General features: G+C 37.0%; 1 protein-coding gene across 1 annotated transcript in view; it reads right to left on the reverse strand.

Annotated features, from left to right (window-relative positions):
• LOC149813683 (general transcription and DNA repair factor IIH subunit TFB1-3-like) overlaps window positions 1-21,930 on the reverse strand; it is a 98,880-nt gene that overhangs the window by 13,898 nt on the left and 63,052 nt on the right. Inside the window, exon 19 of the mRNA XM_089990986.1 lies at window positions 8,770-8,817. Coding sequence (XP_089847112.1) covers window positions 8,770-8,817 — 48 coding nt within the window. The remainder of the gene's footprint in view (window positions 1-8,769; window positions 8,818-21,930) is intronic.

A 21,930-nucleotide genomic window follows, 5' to 3' on the forward strand; every position in this document is an offset into this window, starting at 1 on the left:
ATGCTTGGGAGAGAAAGGTTTAGAATAGTTGACAAATCTTTTTAACAAAATTTGGCAGACAAATAAGATGCCTAATGAGTGGAGGAAGAGTACTTTGGTGCCTCTATATAAGAATAAGGGTGATATACAAGATTGCACAAACTATCGTGGTATAAAACTCATGAGTCATACTATGAAACTTTGGGAGAGGGTGATTGAGTCTAGGTTGAGGAAGGTTGTCATGATATCGGAGAATCAATTTGGTTTTATGCCTGGAAGATCAACTATGGAAGCTATACATCTTCTTAGACAACTTATTGAGAGAAATAGAGAGAGGACACAAGATTTGCATATGGTTTTTATTGATTTAGAGAAGGCATACGATAGAGTACCTAGGGACGTTCTCTGGTGAACAATGATGAAGAAAGATGTTTCTCTCAAGTACATTAGTATAATTAAAGATATGTACGAAGGAGTAGTAACCAATGTCCGCACTTATGGAGGGGTGACAACCAATTTTCCTATAACGGTTGGGTTACATCAAGGATCTGCTTTAAGCCCTTTCCTATTTGCTATAGTGATGGATGAGCTTACGAGATCAATTCAAGAAAATGTGTCGTGGTGTATGTTGTTTGCTGATGATATTGTTTTGATTGACGAGTCTAGAGCTGGGGTTAATGCTAAGTTAGAATTATAGAGACAGACATTGGAAGCAAGAGGTTTTAAGTTGAGTAAGAGTAAGACAGAATACATGGAATGTCAGTTTAGTAAGCAACGAAGTAGTGATGGGAGTGTAGTGAAGCTTGGTGAGCAAGAAATACCGGTGGATGATTGTTTCAAATATTTGGAATCTATCATTCAAAAGTATGTAGAAATTGATGGAGACGTAAATCATAGGATAAAGGTTGGGTGGATGAAATGGAAAAGTGCAACTGGAGTGTTGTGCGATCGTAGAATGCCATTGCTGTTGAAGGGAGAGTTTTATAGGACGACTATTAGGCCCGCTTTACTATATGGTACGGAATGTTGGACTGCCAAGAGACGTCATATTCAAAAAATGAGTGTAGCTGAGATGCGTATGCTGAGATGGATGTGTGGAAATACAATAAAAGATAAGATTCAGAACGAGGAGATACGTAAGAAGGTAGGCGTTGCACCGATTGAAAATAAGATGAGAGAGAATCATTTACGGTGGTTTGGACATATTCGGCGAAGGCCTAATGATGCTCCAGTTAGAAGGATGGAGAAATGGGAAAATATATTAGTTAAAAGAGGTCTGGGTAGGCCTAGAAAGACATGGATGGAGGTGATAGGTGTTAAAATGTAAAACTGTACACATATGTATATATAATAATATTATATTATTATATATATATAAATACATTTTTCATTTATTTCTTTTCTGTAATTTTTTTCCTTTATTTTTATTTTTTGTCTTTATGTCATCTAGTTCAGTTTGAACTAGAATGACTGTTGCTAGTCAAGTCCTGTCCAGACTTGACTAGCAATAGAGCTGTTGGACTGACACATTCCAACAGCTCTAAATAGAGCTGTTGGACTGTGTCCAACAGCTCTATTGAGTCTTCTTTCAGTTGTGTATATAAAGGGGTGCAGCCCCTCTTGTATTTTATTTCAATGCTTCTTAAGCAATTGGTTTTTCATATCAATAAAGAATACATTTTTTTTATTTTTTTCCAGTTATACCCTTTTTAAGGGTTATGCTTTAGTGTCATTCTTGACACTTGCCCTTGTTAATCTAAGCTCGTGTTTCGAAGATCCCCATTTCATTTCATGGTATCAGAGTCGCGGAAGTACTAAATCTTGAGGAAAAGCTGCCTCAGTTTCCGTGCCCGTTTGCAAAAGTGTTTGCCACTTGAAGAGAAGTGTTTTATCACTTCATTAGAGAAGATTTCACATCTTGTTGTATTGTTTTTTTCCTTCTTTCTTTTTCATTTTCCTTCTTATTCCTCTTCTATCCCTATTCTTTCTCTCCTTGTAATCGATGGATGACAATGATAAAGTCACCATCATGCCTATGAAACTAAGCGATACGAACTATGTAACATGGGCTTCAATCATGAAGCACCATATATGAGGAAAAGGCTTATGGGGGATTGTGGATGGTTTCGATTCGGAACCTAAGCTATCTCTTACTAAAAAGGAGGGAGATAAAGAGGTCCCTCTATCGGAAGAAGAGAAAATCAAGGCTATTTCCTCATACGAGAAGAAATGGAAAGAATGGAGAATATCTCATGCGGAGATAATGTCATGGCTTATCAATAGCGTTGACATTAAAAAATGCTCAAGTCTTGCCAAATTTGATCATGCCGATAAGGCATGGGAATGCCTTAAGAATATGTATTCCCTTAAAGATATTGCACACGTGTGCAACCTCCAAGAAAAAGTTCGAATGATGACACAAGGAGACAAAACTATTCGTGAATATTACAATGGGTTGTCCGAACTTTGGGAAGAACTTTCCCTTTTAGAACCAAAGTGGCATTGTGCTGAAGACATCGAGCTTCGTCAGAAACACCTCGATGCTGAACATTTTTACCAGTTTATCACTGGATTAAGGCCGAAATTTGAAACCACTAAATCCGCCCTGCTTCACCGGGGAAAAATTCCTTCTATTGTTGAAACTATTGAAGAGTTAATAATGGAAGAAAATCGTCTCCGGAAAGGTTCTTTAAAAATTGAAGATGATTCCGTTTTAGCCGTGTCTAGACCAGGGAATCATGTTCGATCATATAGGCCTCCTCACTTTAACCGACAAAATGGTGACTATGATAAGAAGAAAGTTATTTGTCATCACTGTCATGAACTGGGACACTACAGGTCACAATGTCCCAAACTTAAGGAGCTGAAAGAAAAAAGAGCTGCAATTGCTAGATCGGAGTCTAAAGATCAGGATGCACCAGTTTCCCTAGCCCAACTAATGGAGATTCTTCAGCCTCTCATCAAAGGTGCCTCTTCCTCATCTGAAGCTTCAACCGGCGCAGCAGCCTCATCTTTTTCTGATCTAGGTAAAATTTCTTGGCTTCTTGACTATGGTGCATCTTTTCATATGACCCCAAATAATCAAAGTCTATCCAAATGTGTTAAAAATAAAACAAGTGTGTCAAAGGTCTTTACTGCTGATGGGACTTCTCTTGAAATAGAAGGAATAGGAAATTTTGAAAAAATTTATAAAACAAAAAAATTTTTTATTCCAGAAATTAGACATGTTCCCAAATTAAATTTAAATCTTTTATCTGTATCTCAAATTTCTGATTATGGGTGTAATATTTCTTTTTCTTCTCATGGTTGTTGGGTACATGATCGTCAGTCAGGCAAGCTGATTGGGGAAGGCCATAGAGAAGGAGGACTCTATTACATGAATTTTTTGGAAATGTCGAAGAAAGCTTTTTGTTATAATATTCAAAAAATAGAGTTGTAACTGTGACATAAGAGACTTGGTCACCCACATATAGCCAAAATCCAATATTTTCCAAATCTAGGGAAATTTTGTAACTCTGAATCATTTGATTGTAAAGATTGTATTCTCGGCAAAATGAAAAGCTTACCATTTCAGAACAGAACCTTTTTCTCTTCAAGACCACTTGAATTAATACACTCAGATGTTTGGGGTCCTGCACCAGTAATTTCTAAAGGAGGATTTGTTTACTATGTTATTTTTGTCGATGATTTCTCCCGACATACGTGGATGTACTTTCTCAAACATAAGTCTGAAGTATTTTCATACTTTCAAACTTTTCATAATATGGTTAAAAACAAGTTTCAAAATGATATTACTATTTTTCGCACAGATTCAGGGGGAGAGTTTTAATCCACAGATTTTCAAAATTATCTTAAATTGTATGGCATCACACATCAAAGATCTTGTTCTTATACACCTCAACAAAATGGACTGGCAGAACGAAAACATTGCCATATTATAGAAACCACTAGGACTTTATTAATAGCAAATCAAGTCCCGAAAGACTTTTGGGCAGAAGCTGCCTTAACTGCCACCTATCTCATTAATAGGATGTCATCTTCTTCGTTACAAAATATCACTCTCATTGAAAAACTTATGAACATTTCTCCAGACTACTCTAGACTAAGAATATTTGGGTGCAAATGTTTCATATTTACTGACAAAAATGATAAACTTTCCCCTCGTGTGATTCTGTGTGCCTTTTTAGGATATGCTGAAAACCAGAAAGGTTATAGATGTTTTGACTTCAAAAATAATAAACTATATGTGTCTAGAAATGTTTCCTTTCTTGAAAAGGAGAGCTTCTTTGATTTTAGAAAATTAAAAGACGTCACTGAGTACTCCTTTTTGCTAGATCTAACATCAACATCTGATGAATATGACCTTGACTGTAACTTTGATGATGATCAAAGAATTATTGATCTTAATGTTGAAAATGAAGAAGTTCATAGAGATACTAGTATTCAATATTCCAGGCGACAAGAGTCTAATCCTCCATGTGCACTTGAAAAATATTCTAACATTCCAACTAGACAATCATCCCGAATCTCGAGGCCTCCAGGAAAGTTTGTATCATACGAGTCTTTCTCACCCACATATAGGGCAGTTATTGCATTAATTCACTCATACGAAGAACCATCCACATATTTTCAAGCAAAAAAATGATATCAAATGGATAGAAGCCATGAAAGCTGAATTAGATGCACTTGAAAAGGCTTCTACATGGAATATTCAAGATCTTCCTTCAGGGAAGAAAACTATAGGATGTCGATGGGTTTATAAAATTAAAACCAAGAGTGATGGTACTCTTGAAAGATATAAAGCTCGTTTAGTAGCCAAAGGTTATGCCCAAGAATATGGGATTGATTATGAAGAAACCGTTGCTCCGGTGGCTCGTATGACTACTGTCCGAACCTTAATTGCCTTAGCTTCTATCAAAAAATGGTCTATTTTTCAAATGGATGTCAAAAATGCTTTTTTAAATGGAAAGCTAGTTGAAGAAGTATACATGAAACCCCCTCCTGGTCTAAGTATTCCTAAGGGTAAAGTCCTTCGCTTAGAAAAAGCTCTTTATGGACTTAAACAAGCACCAAAAGCTTGGTATGATAGGTTTAGTCATGTTATGATTGATATTGGTTTTCAATTCTGTTTAACTGACACTGCTTTGTTTATTAAGAATTCTGATGCAGGGATCATTGTGCTTCTTCTCTATGTGGATGATATGATCATCACCGGAAGCGATAAACAGGGAGTTGAAACAATCAAAACAGTTCTTAAATCTCATTTTGAAATGACTGATTTGGGCTTGTTGAGATATTTTTTAGGCATTGAAGTTGCTTATTCTCCTAGAGGATATTTATTATCTCAGACTAAATTTGCTTTTGATATTGTTTTCAGGTCTGGTATTACTGATGATAAGAAAGTTGACACTCCAGAAGTTGTTAATGTTAAAATGAAGATTGATGATGGAGAACTTCTTGCAGACCCTACTCCTTACAGACAGCTTGTCGGGGCACTTTCCTGTCTATCCATTACCAGACCAGATATAGCACATGTTGTTCATACAGCAAGTCAATTTCAACATGCTCCTACTTATGTTCATATGGGAGCAGTCATGCGTATTATCAGATACATCAAGTCCTCTCTTTCACGAGGACTTTTCTTATCTTCCTCCTCTTCTCTTGATTTAATTGCATATACTGATGTTGATTGGGGAGGTGATCCCAATAACAGACACTCAACCACTGGCTTTTGTGTCTTTTTAGAGGAATCATTGATCTCGTGGAGGTGTAAAAAGCAGCAGAAGGTATCTCTCTCATCCACCGAAGCTGAATACAAAGCCATGGCAACCACGACCATGGAAGTAGTTTGGCTCCGACGACTGCTTGCTGACATGGGAGCTGAAGCAACAAAGGCTTCACAAATGTGTTGTGACAACAAAAGTGCGATCTACATTGCCAGTAACAGAACATTCCACGAACGCACCAAACACATCGAAATGGATTGTCACTACGTCAGAGAGGAATATCTACACAGGATAATTGATCTGCCATATGTCACTTCAGAATATCAGTTAGCAGACTTCTTTACAAAGCCTCTCGCTGCTCCCTGATTTCACTGTACACATATGTATATATAATAATATTATATTATTATATATATATATAAATACATTTTTCATTTCTTTCTTTTCTGTAATTTTTTTCCTTTATTTTTATTTTTTGTCTTTATGTCATCTAGTTCAGTTTGAACTAGAATGGCTGTTGCTAGTCAAGTCCTGTCCAGACTTGACTCTTAATAGAGCTGTTGGACTGACACATTCCAACAACTCTTAATAGAGCTGTTGGACTGTGTCCAACAACTCTATTGAGTCTTCTTTCAGCTGTGTATATAAAGGGGTGCAGCCCCTCTTGTATTTTATTCCAATGCTTCTTAAGCAATTGGTTTTTCATATCAATAAAGAATACATTTTTTTTTTGTTTCCAGTTATACCCTTTTTAAGGGTTATGCTTTAGTGTCATTCTTGACACTTGCCCTTGTTAATCTAAGCTCGTGTTTCGAAGATCCCCATTTCATTTCAATAGGAAAGGATATGAATGTTTTGAACCTCACCGAGGACATGGCATTGGATAGAAATGATTGGAGGAGAAGGATTCATGTGGAAGACCCAGAATGATTTTTTTTTTGTTCATATCGCCGACCCCAATTGTTTTGGGATGAAGGCGTAGTTGTTGTTGTTGTATATCTCAAGAACAACATGGATCATATGTTTTAGTCAGTTAAAGAAATCTAATACACATTTGCTCCTCACTTGATTTCATTTTTATTTTGTCAGATTACTATTTTGCTTTTGCTCAGATTCTTATTTCACTACTCATTTGATTACCCTTTAGCTTCCAATTTGATTCTTGATTCACTTGCAATATAGTTCCAGCTCACTGTCAAGTTCGAATCACGCTCAACTTCAAACTGGTTCCCGCTTCCTCAAAAGCTATGTCACAGGGATTCGGCTAGCAGGGTGCCGCACCCGCGTCGACGCGGGTGCGGGTGTGGGTGCGGCACCGGGTGCGGTCAACCCGATCCTGGGTGCGTTGACCGCACCCAGGATCATTTAGGTCCTTTTTTTTGGATTTTTTTTTTTAAAAATTTGCCCTCTAAAATGGGCTGCGAAATTTTAAAAAAAAAATCAACTGACAGTTGTTGATGGGCTGGGAATTTTTTTAAAAAAAAAATCTGCTGACAGCTCCTGTCAGCTGCTGACAGGAGCTGTCAGCAGAGAAAATCGGATTTGAAAAGGCAGCTCCTGACAGCTCCTGCGAATTTTTTTAAAAAAAAAAAATCTGCTGACAGCTCCTGTCAGCTGCTGACAGGAGCTGTCAGCAGAGAAAATCGGATTTGAAAAGGCAGCTCCTGTCAGTCCTGGCAGGAGCTGTCAGCTCCTGGCAGGAGCTTTTCAAATCCTTTTTTGCGTAAAGGATTTTCTCTCTCCCCTTTATTTATATATATATATATTACATTTTTGCCCCTGCCGCACCCCCGCACCTGGGTTTTTTGGAAGTGCCGAATCCCCGCACCCGCACCTGCACCCGCGCCCGCACCCGCACCCATGTGACATAGCTCAAAAGTGTAAAAATGCTTTGTTTCTCACTTCTGCTTCCTAAATCATCTTAGCTTCCCAATCTCAATAAGGCAACATTAGGCATCTCATGCTAGTTTCCAGATTATCAGAAGTAGAAACAAGGGAAGTTACATCCTGTGTTTAAAATTGAACTGCCTCCACTATGAAATGCCTTTCAAAGGTGCCACGTCCTTTACCTTGCTATTAGTGGCATGTCAACAAGCAACACAATGTCTTCAAGACGCTTCCAATCAGAGGAAAAATGATTAAAGCTCATATTGAGGTTTGACTTAACTCATACATCCGATAACGTCAAAAGAGGGAGGGGGAGAAGGCGGTCTTTACCAAAGAATGATGCTAAATGAGGCCACAAGTTTTGGGCTGTAGAATGATCTATCACATCTCACACTAGAAACACAACCTTTCATATAATCACTGATTCACTGCATATGCTTTTAATGCATCATTGAGATTTTTGCTCCACCCATTTAATGTAATTACATGCATGATCCAGATAAACAAATAACTATAATCACTTAGGAGGTTTTCAAAATAAGAAAACCCCATTGCATACATTTTTGAATTAGATGACTAGCATCAGTAGACCTTTTGATATCTTAAATTAATAATAAATAAGAACTGGATTTAAATAGCATAGACATCCCATGGTTTAGTTATCTTCTTAATATTTAACATTTTTTTAGTTGAACTAGAGTTATTCATGGGATATCTAACTTGTTCACTTGGACATTTTTAGAGAAGATAAATAGTAACAGCTGGATGAACACTTTCTTCAGCTTTTCCAGTTCCCTCAGCTATTTCTGACTAGTACCAGTGCTAAATAAAAACATGGATTACACTTTTTAATTCTGCACAAAAAGAGCTGTTTCTAGGTTTTGGTAATAATTGTCAGATTATAGCCTTCATGTTCTGATTCGAGATACGAGGCATTGGTGACTTGGCAAGAGCTTACACTTCATCCAAGCTGCTTGAAAAATGAGCGGTTCTCATGTTTCTTAGTTTTAGAGATCATATTAATGCTTCTGGTTGGCGACACACCGACAACTTTCCAAAATCATCACAAATACTTAAAATAGCAATGAAAAACAAACAATGCAAGTGCAACAAAATACACCATTATTATCAAGCTCCAAAGAAAAACATGCATAAAAAGTGGTGTAAAGAAAAGTACCTGAAGTTTGGGATATATTTGTGTCATAGCATCTTTTAATCTGCTAACCTGTAGAAGGACACGCTTAAAGCTACGTAGCAATGGAACTAATTTATTTATTCAAAACAATATCCAGCAATAACACCAGAATCTAAAATGGAAAATATGCTGAACAAAACTGACAGTTTATGTGCTATGGCACCACACTCCAGAACTACCATAGTATCTTAATGACATCCAACGCTACTCTAGAACTCCAGGAAAGAAGAGGAAATACCTCTAACATTGACTTGGACAAGTCGAGGTAATTAAGTAGAACATTCAGGTCTTAAACAGGTGGTTTGACATGTGCAACACTTATTTACACTATGTAGTTCATCCTTTCATGATTGCATATGTTCTGCCTAAAATCACATATGTCAGTTACACTATCCCTATTCACATGATTTAAATTAAGTACTATCGTGCATAAGAATGTTGTTTGAATGTTGCGTGGTGCTTTCTATAATGCTTTGGTATGTGTCAGGCTTAGTAGTCAAAAAGTCGCCCGGATCAGCGAGGGGTTATCAGAGAAATCATTGCAGAATGGACTGGCAGTCAAGAAAGAGGGATCAACTAGTCTGGGGGCGTCCCTTCTATTAGAAGTATTTATATAATAGGAAAGCTCAGGTAATTTACAACTATGCTCTTGCAATGTGTACATATTTCATACAACCACACATACAACATTTGCACAAGACTACACCATTAATAGTATAAACACAAAACATATGATAAGTGTGGAGAGAAATATGCTGTCTGCAGTGAAATGACCAAAATGTTGCTGTTCTAGTATGATACTACAAAACTGCCTCAACCCCCCTCCTCCACAAGACAATTGTACATAATTACATATCACAAATGTACAAGACTACATCATTAATAGCATAAATATAAAACTGCATGATAAGTGTGGAGACAAATGTGCTGTCTGGACTGAAATGATCAAACTGCCCCAGTTCTATTATGATACTATGAAACTGACTTGAACACCTCTCTCTCTCTCTCTCTCTCTCTCTCTCCTCCTTATGTTGTATATGAGTAAGAACTATGAATAATTTGTTTTTCTAAATCCCAGTTTCGAGAATAAGTGGGGTTCTGCCACTTCTTGTTCTCCACTACTGATGTGAGGATAGACCTCCTGATCTTCAACCTCCCCACAAAGTGTAGATCGACCTGAATATGCTTCACTTTGCCATGATAAATAAGATTCATAGTACCGCAATAAAGAACAAATCATGCAATAGACTGATGCAATGTAGACTTATGTAGTAAGTAGATTTCTAATCCATGAAACAGCAGTGACTGCAACAGTGGCACGGTATTCTACGCTTGTGTTCCTCTACCCATTCCACTTGTTTATCATCTGTTAAAATGTAACATATATAGATAATAATATTATTATTATATTATATATATTTTTCCTATTTTATTTTTATTTTTTTCTTTTATTTTCATGTATTTTATATTATCTAGTTCATATAGAACTAGATAATATAGTTTGGTTAAGTTCCAACTGGAACTTAACCAAACAATCTAGTCGTTCGAACTAATCCAACGGCTAGATTTTTAGCCATTGGACTAGTCCAACGACTAGAAGAGAGAGCTCCTTATGAGCTCTCCCTCTTGCTCTTGTATAAATAAGGGTGCAGCCCCTCTTGTAAACTTACTTCTTCAAATGCTTTTTAAGCATTTGTCTACTTCAATAAAGTTGCATTAATTATTTGTGGTTTTTCGCTTTTACCCTTTTATGGGTCTTGCTTAAAGTGTCTTTTAGACACTTCCTTTTGAGTGATCCAAGTGCATTCGTGGAAGATCACCATTTCATTACATGGTATCAGAGCCGCGGGATTATTAGATCTTGGAGAAAGGCCATCTCGGTTTTCGTGTCCCTTGTGCAAAAGGTGTGTCATCACCTTGTTCTTGCAAAGTGTTTTGTCACTTAGAGAGAGGTGTTTTATCACTTCGTTATCGACTTCAAATCGTGTCATTTGAAGGGTTTCAACATCTTGTATTGTATCTCTTTCCCTTCCCACTTCTTTTTGTTTTTTTCTTCTCTTCTTTTCTTTCCCTTTTTTTGTAATGCCCCAAAATTTTTAACCCAAATTTAAGAGGATTTTTTTTTTAACAGCGTAAACAAAAAATAATATAGGATTAAGCATTTCGAGACATTACAGTGGAGAGAAAACCCAACACATTTATTTCCTTCCATTTATCAAGGAATAATGACATCAGAGTTTTAAAAACATAAAATGAACTCAACCATCCCTGGAACAATAAATCCAAAAATCTCAATCCGATGCCTCATCCCGCAGCCGCTCATAAACCCTAGTCTTTACCTGAAAAATAGTAAATTGATTGGAATTAGACTACCACGTCTAAGTAGGAAAACTGTGACTCTTAATACAGGTACATCATGAGTCTAGTATGTGATGTGGGTGTCAAGTGTAAATCTTTAGTATATACAATAGCACGTAAAGCAACAACAATAATCAACAGTCATATACATGAGCAGGTAAACAATTATGCAATAACAATAACTGAGCAGGTAAGGCATAATATGCAACATTAATAAGCAAGTGAGGTAGGCGATGCAACAACAATAACAATAACATGCATAACTTTCATGTAATAGTTCAATCACCTCGTATTGACCCATTTCAGGATTTCAGATCATTACAATATAAAACATGCTGAAAAATATGCAAATGTCTCTTTAATGACTCCATCACAGTGATACCTAACTGTTCTAATTGATGTTTATCTTTTCTTATCCCGCAGGTACACACGGGCCGAGGCAACCATCACAGAAGAGAACGTTCGGGGGTATATTATTCAAAGTTGTTTTATTAACCCGAACATTCTAACTGAGACTGAAATCCCAAGGGAGCGGTCAGTGACCGAGAGAAACTCCCAAAGGCCAAAACCAAAATAGGATGCATCCCTAACTTCTGCAGAAGAACAAAGAGCTACCACCTAGGACATATTGGTAGTTTGGGTCCCCCCCCAAACTCCGAGGACTGGGGACCATCGAGTCACTTTAGCTCGAAACAGTAAAACACATGTCCCCGGAGTTTTGTACCACCTACCCTCTCCAAGGTAAGCCCGAATCTAAGTGGATTAATCTTTTAATTTAGTTATGTTCCCGAAGTATGGGGCATTTCCCCAACTTCCTTCTACTATCATAGCAGTAGAATTCCCAACCTTAGTCATTTTACCAAGGTGTATAAACCAGTCCCAATCCTTTGTCATATTGATTGCATAACTCACTCAAAGTGCTCCGGTGCCTTTAAACCAGTCAAGCACGAATGCTCCGATGCCTTTAAACCAGTCGGGCAACCATATTATATTTTCATTTTCATGTAGATTCACATTATAACTTCGATGGTCTATGCATGACCCTCAACACACTGCCTTGACATTCATATGTTCACAACAAACCGACCCATAGGTTCGGTTATCAAATCATCATTCATCATCATTATTATTTATTTATTCTTTAATAGAAAATTGCCACAACGCCTCCATGTATAAAAAAAAGTGGCATGCATTAAAAGCTCTGCCAACAAGCAAAGACACTATTGGTGTCCCTTATTGAGCATGCAGGGTAATCTTAGAAATTTGGTAATACAACTATATACATTTTTCCAAACACCTTCTCATTTGAACATTCCACAAGATATACAGCTTAGTTGGCATTTGATACTTTCAGCAAATATGTAGTGTTAGGCAATAGTATTTCAAAAAAATATACAGTTTAACAAGCATATGAACATTGAAAAATAAACATCTTCATGGTTATTTGAACCTTCTAGATGATATACACTTAATGGCATTTTGCTTATTTTAAGAAATATGCAATTTAACATGCTAAATTATGCAGCTTAGTATATAAAATTGAATATCATTTTACCATGCAACTCAATAAGCATTTGAGCATTAGTTTAATATACAGTTTCACGTAACAGTGAATAACAACCTAATATGCAGTTAAGTTTGCATTGAATATTAACTGGATATGCAACTTTGTACGAAATTTAACATACACTTACTAAGCCATTACATAGGCATTGAGCATCTAACTAATATGCAGCTTCATATGGACCCGAGCATCCACCTATAAGCATCTAAATAGGAATTTGCATATCCACTGAATAGGCATGTAAATGTTAACTTAAATTTCAACTTAACATGAATCCAACTAGATTCTATGTATACTTGCTTCCAAGATTTCTCCCACAACAGATTACCAGGTATGTATATTCAGAAATAGCAATTGTTTCAATCCGTTTCCAAACAATTTTAACGATCCCATAAAATAAGCATGTTGATTCCTAATCCTATCACATGATGTTGTGAACCTAAAGATTTCATTTAACAGAAATCACCGATATCACATACAGGGCTAGTCAATCTAAATTTTTCAGAATCCCATGATGAAACAACATAGATTAACATTGATCCTCCTTTGAGATCCAATAATAGTTTAGCTAGTATGACCATTTTACAGGAATCAACAATTAAGATAAGTCTACATTTTCAGAGCCACACTTAGCACACATATATCAAAGAACTTATTGTTGTTTAATTACACAAAAAAGGCAACAACATTCTGAGCTATAATGACATTTAAATAGAAATATTGCACCACTATGGTTCATCTGAATTGCAGCAAATTATACATCGAACTAATTAGCAACGAATAACCACAATATGTCCCACTGGTAATCATTCCAAAGTAAATTCCCTTTTATTAGCAGAATTCAATATGCAGAGGTATATATAAATATATATATCTATATTTGAATATCGCAGACAAGCTATGCAAATGACTAATCCCTTCTTCTTCTTCTTCTTTTTCACAGCATAAAGTATAATATAATAACCAATGATTTTTCTGTCAGGAGCAATCTGTATAAGTTACTATGTATAGGACGATGCCAGTTCAACCCCTAATATTAATAGCAACACTCTCCCCTACCCTATTAGAACTGAGACAATACCATGACCGAATTTCCCTGTTAAGCATACATATTAGTAAATGGTAGAGCTAACCTGCATCCAAAGCTAGAGCATGTAAAGGTTGAATCTACATGGCATATAGTGATACAAACTGGTCATGCTCACAGGTAACAACATTTAAACAAAAAAAATGATATCAAACGTACAATGCAATTATACCCAATCAAATTCAAAGGACTGGGGTTTCAACACAGATTACCACATACCAAAACACATGATTAATCTAAACCTAGCAATGATTTAATACATGGTGACATCTATCATATTATTGATTTACACATAAAATCTCAACATGGAAGGCATTAGCCCTATTGAACCCCTCTTTCTGATATCCGAAATCCCCAACTCAATCGATTTGGGATTTTCGGCACCATAAACCTGAAATCCTTCTTTTCCTGTTAGGGATTTTGGCCACCCACACAGCATGCTCGAACTATGATATACCAAACAAGGAACACACAGCAAATCCTACCTGTTCCAGCGTTTCTCCTCGAAGATGCCATGGATGGAGGTGTTGCCGACCACCCCTACATGACCGAACACCGTCAATACCCAAAAGAAAAATTTCAGAAATCCTACAGCAGGAATAGAAACCCCCCTTTTTTTTTTCTTTGACCGACTTACAAAACCCCCAAATCAACGATTTGGGGTTTCGGTTTGGGGTTCACCGTGAAATCCCGAATAACAACTCGATTTCCCCAGATTTAAATCCATGCCAGACACTCTATCTCTTTACTATTGAAACTCCAAAATCCCCAAATCGGAGATTCTGGAATTTCGGTAGCTTAAACCCTAAATCCCCAAAATTTCTTGTCAGATTTGGGATTCACTGCACTCGTAAATCCCTATTCACTGCCCCCGCACCCCATACTCGACCCACATAATACCCAAAAGAAGAAGAAAACATGAAAACCTACCTGTTCCGACGAGGAGGAGGTGGCTGTCGCAGTCAGGGAGATCGCCGGCATCGGTTGCTCCTGCTGGCGAGCTCGGGTCGAGAGGGACAGTGAGACAGTGAGTGCGGGAGGAGAAAGAAGAGGCGAGTGGGAGGTAGAGAGGAGCGAGAGAGAGATGGAAGAGAGGTGTGGGAGGGGAGTAAATAGGGCAGGTGGCCCCGAAACGGAAGGAGGTAGTTACCTCCTCCCCCCCGGCGGCTGCGCACACCCCTTCCCCTTTCACACCATCGCCCTGCGTTAGGGTTCACTCAGAACCCTACGCAGCATATCGAGAGCCCAGTATCGGGTAAAAAAAATTTAAATGCTTACCTTGCGTACGCGGGGCGCGGCTCGGGTCTGGATCCGAGACCCGGGATCCAACCGAGTTTTGGATCCGCGTCCCTCCTGCGATGTGGATCCTTAAGTTCTCTTGCGATGTGGATCCGCATGTTGGATCCATATGGATTCCAACTATGGATCCACACATTAAAATTATACATATATATATATCTTTAGTATATGATTATTATTATATTACTATTATTATTATTATTCCTTTTTCAATTATGTATATGATATTATACATATATATATGGACCCAAATTGATATGGATCCGCTATAGCAATTTCTTCACAAAAAGTCTGATTTAAACTTCGTTGATCCGCTTCATTCATCTTGGATTCCAATATCAAATTTGATTCTCATAATGAGGGTCCAATACCAGAGATACAAATCCATTTGACCTAACAATTATTAAATATCAATTTTAGTGATCCAACATCTACGATCCAAATGGAATATCGAAAATCCAAACATGCTATTATGAATCCGATATTGAAGATACAAACAAGATATCCGATATCCAATTACAAATAACACATACAATAATAAAAATATCCTTGTAGCAGTGCAAGGATATAAATTTCAAGTTAATTTATCGGATAAAATTCACGGGTATTACATTTTTCTTTTCCCCCCTTGTTAACAATGGATGACAATGATAAAGTCACCATCATCCCCATGAAATTAAGTGATACAAATTATGTAATGTGGGCTTCAATCATGAAGCACCACATATGGGGTAAAGGCTTATGGGGGATCATGGATGGTTCCGATTTGAAACCTAAACTATCCATTACCAAAAAAGAGGGAGATAAGGGGATTTCATTATCAGAAGAGGAGAAAATAAAGGCTTTAGCCTCCTATGAAAAAAAGTGAAAAGAGTGAAGAATGGGACATGCGAAAATAATGCCATGGCTTATCAATAGTGTTGACCAGTGTTGTGAAAAGCGTTGAGGCGTAGCGAGGCGCTCCACCAAAATCTGAGGCGAGGCGTAAGCCTCGAGGCGCAAAGCGTAAGCCTAAAAAAAATTTTTTATTAAAACTTTAAAAAAACTATAAAAATTATCTAAAATTATAAATAAATAAGAAATGCTTTATTGATGAAGCAACAACCAACAAAAAATAAAAAATCTCAAATTTGCATATTTTCATATCAGGTGTATTTGCAGATTTTCATTAAAAACAAAAACACGTAGATACCACGATTTCAACATATTATATCTTTTTCACTGTCAAACACGCGTATCAAAATTTTCCCCAATGCTGGAAATGCATATCAGGTGTATTTGCAGATTTCCAGCAAAAGCAAAAACACGCAGCTGCAGTGATCGTATCCATTAACATACAAAAAAATTAACCATCTAATGAAACATAAAACACAAACATTTTTTAATGTAACACCATGTTTCTGTACATAAAAGAAAATGCAGGACCCCTAGCATATATACGACGGAATGTATTTGGCACAGAATCATCCTGACAAAAATAAATAAAATCACGCCTCATAGCAAAGTGCACTAATCTTTTGTTTTTCTTTTATTTTCAGATGCATATCGAGAATGCCGAGCACATTCAGAGGTGTATTGAAAACGCAGAACACCTTTGGATGTGTATTGAAAACGCAAAGCATACTCGGAAGCATCTTGAAAACGCAAAGCACATTCAGAGGTGTATTGAAAATGCAGAACACATTAACTGAAAACAAAAAGAATAAATTAGAATAGTTGAATGCATTTTCTGTGCATGAACTACGGCAAAAAGAGAGACAAAATCTGTGTATTTTTTTGTATCACGCGAGAGACGAGAAAAGAAGAAGAGGAGAACGAGAGAGCAAAAAAAAATCCACACCTGTTTCGGGACTCCACCATGCGAGAGAGAATGTTGTGAGCCTGTGAGAGCCGTGAGGGAGAGAAGGTTGTGAGAAAAAAACAGAGATAGGGGTGAGAAAAAAAAAATAAAAACACATAAAGGGGTCGTAGGGCTTTTTTTAAGCCCTTTTTTTTGGTCGAATGAGGGTTTTGACCCTCATTTGACCAAATAAATCGAGGCATGTACGCCTCACTCCGAGGCGCGCCTCGCCTCAAGGGGTGCACCTCAAGGCCTATGAGGCGCACGCCTCAAGGGTATTGTGTTTCAAGCCTGCGCCTCAAGGCACAAAGGCCCTCGCCTTGAGGCGAGGCACGCTTTTTGAGCCTTGAGGCGCATTTTTAATAACACTGGTGCTGACATTAAAAAGTGCTCTAGTCTTGCCAAATTTGATCATGCCGACAAGGCATGGGAATACCTTAAAAATGTATTCCCTTAAAGATATTGCAAATGTGTGTAATCTTCAAGAAAAGGTTTGGATGATGACCCAAGGAGACAAATCAATTCGAGAATATTACAATGGGTTATCCAAACTTTGGGAAGAACTATCTCTTTTAGAGCCAAAATGGCACTCTGTCGAAGATATTGATCTTCGCCAAAAGCAACTCGATGCTGAACATTTCTATCAGTTTATAACTGAGTTAAGGCCGGAATTTGAGTCCACCAAATCGGCCCTCCTTCACCGAGGAAAAGTTCCTTCTATTGTGAAAACTATTGAAGAATTAACAATGGAGGAAAATCGTCTCCGAAAAAGTTCCTCTAAAGGTGATGATGATTCCGTCCTATCAGTATCTAGGCCTATGAATCATACACGCACTTATAGGCCACCCCATTTTGGGAGACAGAATGACAAGTTTGACAAAAGAAAAGTGATTTGTCATCACTCTCATGAACCAGGGCACTATAGGCCCCAATGTCCAAAGTTAAAAAGGAGAGATGAAAAGAAGGTTGCATCAGTTGAAGTCTAGCCAAAAGATCAAGATGCACCTGTTTCCATGACTCAATTAATGGAGATTCTTCAACCCCTTCTCCAAAGGGTATCCTCTTTCGTTGAAGCCTCAACTGGAGCAGCAGACGCGTCTGTATCCGGTCTAGGTAACTTTCCTTGGCTCTTAGATTTTGGTGCCTCATTTCATATGACCCTAAATTACAAATGTTTATCTGAATGTCTTAAAAATAACTCAAATATTTCAAAAGTCTTTACAGCAGATGGAACATCTCTCGATACAAAAGGAGTTTGATGTTTTGAAAAACTCAAAACTTTTTATATTCCAAAAGTTAGATATATCCCAAAACTGAATTTAAACATTTTATATTATGGATGTAATATATTCTTCTCTTCTGATGGTTGCTGGATACAGGATCGCCAGTCAGGGAAGCTGATTGGGGAAGGCCATAGAGAATGAGGGTTATATTATATGGACTTTTTGGAACTACCAAAGAATGCTTTTTGTTTAAATGTTCAGAAATTGGAAACAGACTTATGGCACAAAAGACTTGGCCATCCTCATATGTCTAAAATTCAATACTTTCTAAGTTTGGGAAAATTTTGTAAATCTGAAAATTTTGCTTGTAGAGATTGTATTCTTGGAAAAATAAAAAGAATAACGGTAGTAGAACCTTTGTTTCTACAAAACCTCTTGGGCTAATACATTCGGATGTTTGGGGACCTGCACCAGTTATTTCTAAAGGCGGTTATGCATATTATGTCATCTTTGTTGATGATTTTTCTAGACATACCTCGATTTATTTTCTTAAACATAAATCCAAAGTTTTTGCTCACTTTCAAATCTTTCATAAAATGGTCACAAACAAATTTCAAAATAATATTTTCATCTTTTGCACCGATTCAGAGGGAGAATTTGTCTAGAGAATTTAAAAACTATCTTAATTCATATGGCATTATTCATCAACGATCTTGCTTAAACACCCATCAACAAAATGGTCTTGCAGAACGCAAACATCGTCACATTATGGAAACTACTCGGACTTTGCTAATAGCAAGTCAAGTGCCAAAAGGGTTTTAGGGTGAAGCAACTCTAGTTGCCATTTATCTCATCAATAGAATGCCATATTCTTCTTTAGAAAATATATCTCCAATTCAAAAACTCTATGATTCAGCTCCAAACTACTCTAGATTAAGAGTGTTTAGTTGCAAATGTTTTGTATTTACAAACAAGAACGATAAATTCTCCCCTCGGGCAATCCCATGTGCCTTTTTAGGATATGCTGAAAATAAAAAAGAGTACAGATCCTATGATCTTCAAAATGGTAAATTGTATGTGTCAAGAAACGTGACTTTTCTTGAAAAAGAAAATTTCTTTGAAAGTGAAAAATCCAAAGATATTACTAAATATTCTTTTTAATTGATTTAACTTCAAAATCCAACGAAGAGGCTTTTGAATATAACTTTGGCAATGATCAAAGTCCTACTATCTCTGAAAATGATAGTGAAGACCAAACCAATAGGGATGCTGGTTTACAGTATTCAAGATGAAGAATTGGAGAGCAACGCCCTCCATGTGCGTTAGAAAGATTCTATGAAGCTCCTCCTCGCAGGACTTCAAGAATTGCTAGACCTCCCAAAAAAATCATCTCTTATGAATCTTTTTCACCCTCGTATAGGGCAGCCCTTGCATTAATTCAATCCTATATTGAACCTTCCTCATATTTTGAAGCCAAAAATCATGTAGAATGGATTGAAGCTATGAAAATTAAATTAGATGCATTAGAGAATGCCAACACTTGGTCCATTCAAGACTTGCCACTTGGAAAGAAACCTATAGGCTGTATATGGGTCTACAAAGTCAAAACCAAAAGTGATGGGACCCTAGAAAATATAAAGTCCGACTCGTGGCCAAAGGCTATGCTCAAGAGTATGGCATTGACTACGAAGAAACCTTTGCTCATGTGGCCCGAATGACCATTGTTTGAACTTTAATTGCTTTAGCTTCTATAAAAAAATGGCCTATATTTTAAATGGACGTCAAAAATGTCTTTTTAAATGGGAGTCTGATTGAAGAAGTATACATGAAAGCTCCGCCTGGTATCAGCCTTTCGAAGGGTAAAATTCTTCGTCTTGAGAAGGCCCTTTATGGCCTTAAGCATGCACCAAAAGCATGACATAACAGATTTAGTCATGTTATGACTGATATTAGATTTCGCTCTTGTTTGACTGATACTGCCTTGTTTATTAAGCAATCTGATGCAGGTATCATCATTCTTCTTCTTTATGTGGATGATATGGTCATCACTGGATGTGACAAATATGGTGTAGCCAATATCAAAACTCTTCTTAAAACTCATTTTGAAATGTCTGACCTAAGACTTTTACGATATTTCCTAAGAATAGAAGTTGCTTATTCCCCTCGTGGGTACTTAATATCTCAATCTAAATTCGCTTTTGATATTGTTTGCAGGTCTAGCATTACCGATGATAAAAAAGTTGACACTCCAGAAGTAGTAAATGTTAAAATAAAAATTGATGATGGAGAACAGCTAGAGGATCCCACTCCGTTTAGACAACTTGTTGGAGCACTTTCCTACCTTTCTATCACTCGACCAGACATTGCACATGTTGTTCACACAGCTAGCCAGTTTCAGCATGCTCTCACCTCTGTTCACATGGGAGCAGTTTTACGCATTAATAGATATTTAAAGAGTTCTCTCTCACGCGGACTCTTTTTGTCTGCATCGTCATCTTTAGATTTAATTGCTTATACTGATACTAACTAGGGAGGTGATCTTAATAATAGGCACTCAACCACTGGTTTCTGTGTGTTTTTAGGTGAATCTCTAATATCGTGGAGGTACAAGAAAAAGCAGAAGGTTTCCCTTTCCTCCACTGAAGCTGAATATAGAGCCATGACAACCACCACAATGGAAGTTGTTTGGCTCAGGCGATTGCTCGCTGATATGGGAGCTGAAGCAACACAAGCCTCACGAATATGTTGTTACAACAAGAGTGCAATCTACATCGCAAGCAACCGGACTTTCCATGAACACACCAAACACATTGAGATGGATTGTCACTACGTCAGAGAGGAATACTTGCATAGCACCATTGATCTGTCATATGTTACATCAGAATACCAATTAACAGATTTCTTCATCAAACCTCTCACAGCTCCCATATTTCACTTCATTTTAGACAAACTTTTGCTCATTGTACCGTAAGTTTGAGGGGGAGTGTTAAAATGTAACATTATATATATATATATATTATTATATTATATATATTTTTTCCTATTTTATTTTTATTTTTTCTTTTATTTTCATGTATTTTATATTATCTAGTTCATATTGAACTAGATAATATAGTTTGGTTAAGTTCCAACTGGAACTTAACCAAACAATCTAGTCGTTGGACTAGTCCAACGACTAGAAGGGAGAGCTCCTTGTGAGCTCTCCCTCTTGCTCTTGTATAAATAAGGGTGCAGCCCCTCTTGTAAACTTACTTCTTCAAATGCTTTTTAAGCTTTTGTCTACTTCAATAAAGTTGCATTATTTATTTGTGGTTTTCTGCTTTTACCCTTTTATGGGTCTTGCTTAAAGTGTTTTTTAGACACTTCCTTTTGAGTGATCCGAGTGCATTCGTGGAAGATCACCATTTCATTACAATCATCATCATCATCATCTTCTTCTTCTTCTTCTTCTTCTTCTTCTTCTTCTTCTTCTTCTTCTTCTTCTCCCTTTTATGTTTTTGTATTCTTTCTCTATCCATTCCTCTTACTCATCATCACCATATTCTTCTTCTTCTATTTATTCATATTTTTTATGGTTTCATTGTTTTTTTCATGTTATTTTTTGCATTTAGGAAAAATGTATGAGGGGCCTGATGCCTGATAGTGCCTAGAGCTTTTTTTCAGAAGAAATAAATTTTATTAAAAAGAGCATCAAAAGAGACGATAAGCCACCACAAAAACAAGTTAAACATAAATATAGAAATTATAAGGTCAAGCTGATCCTAGATTGCCC

The sequence above is a fragment of the Nuphar pumila genome, chromosome 16, assembly GCF_984573655.1.
Source record: "Nuphar pumila chromosome 16, dmNupPumi1.hap1.1, whole genome shotgun sequence".
NCBI classification, from domain to species: domain Eukaryota; kingdom Viridiplantae; phylum Streptophyta; class Magnoliopsida; order Nymphaeales; family Nymphaeaceae; genus Nuphar; species Nuphar pumila.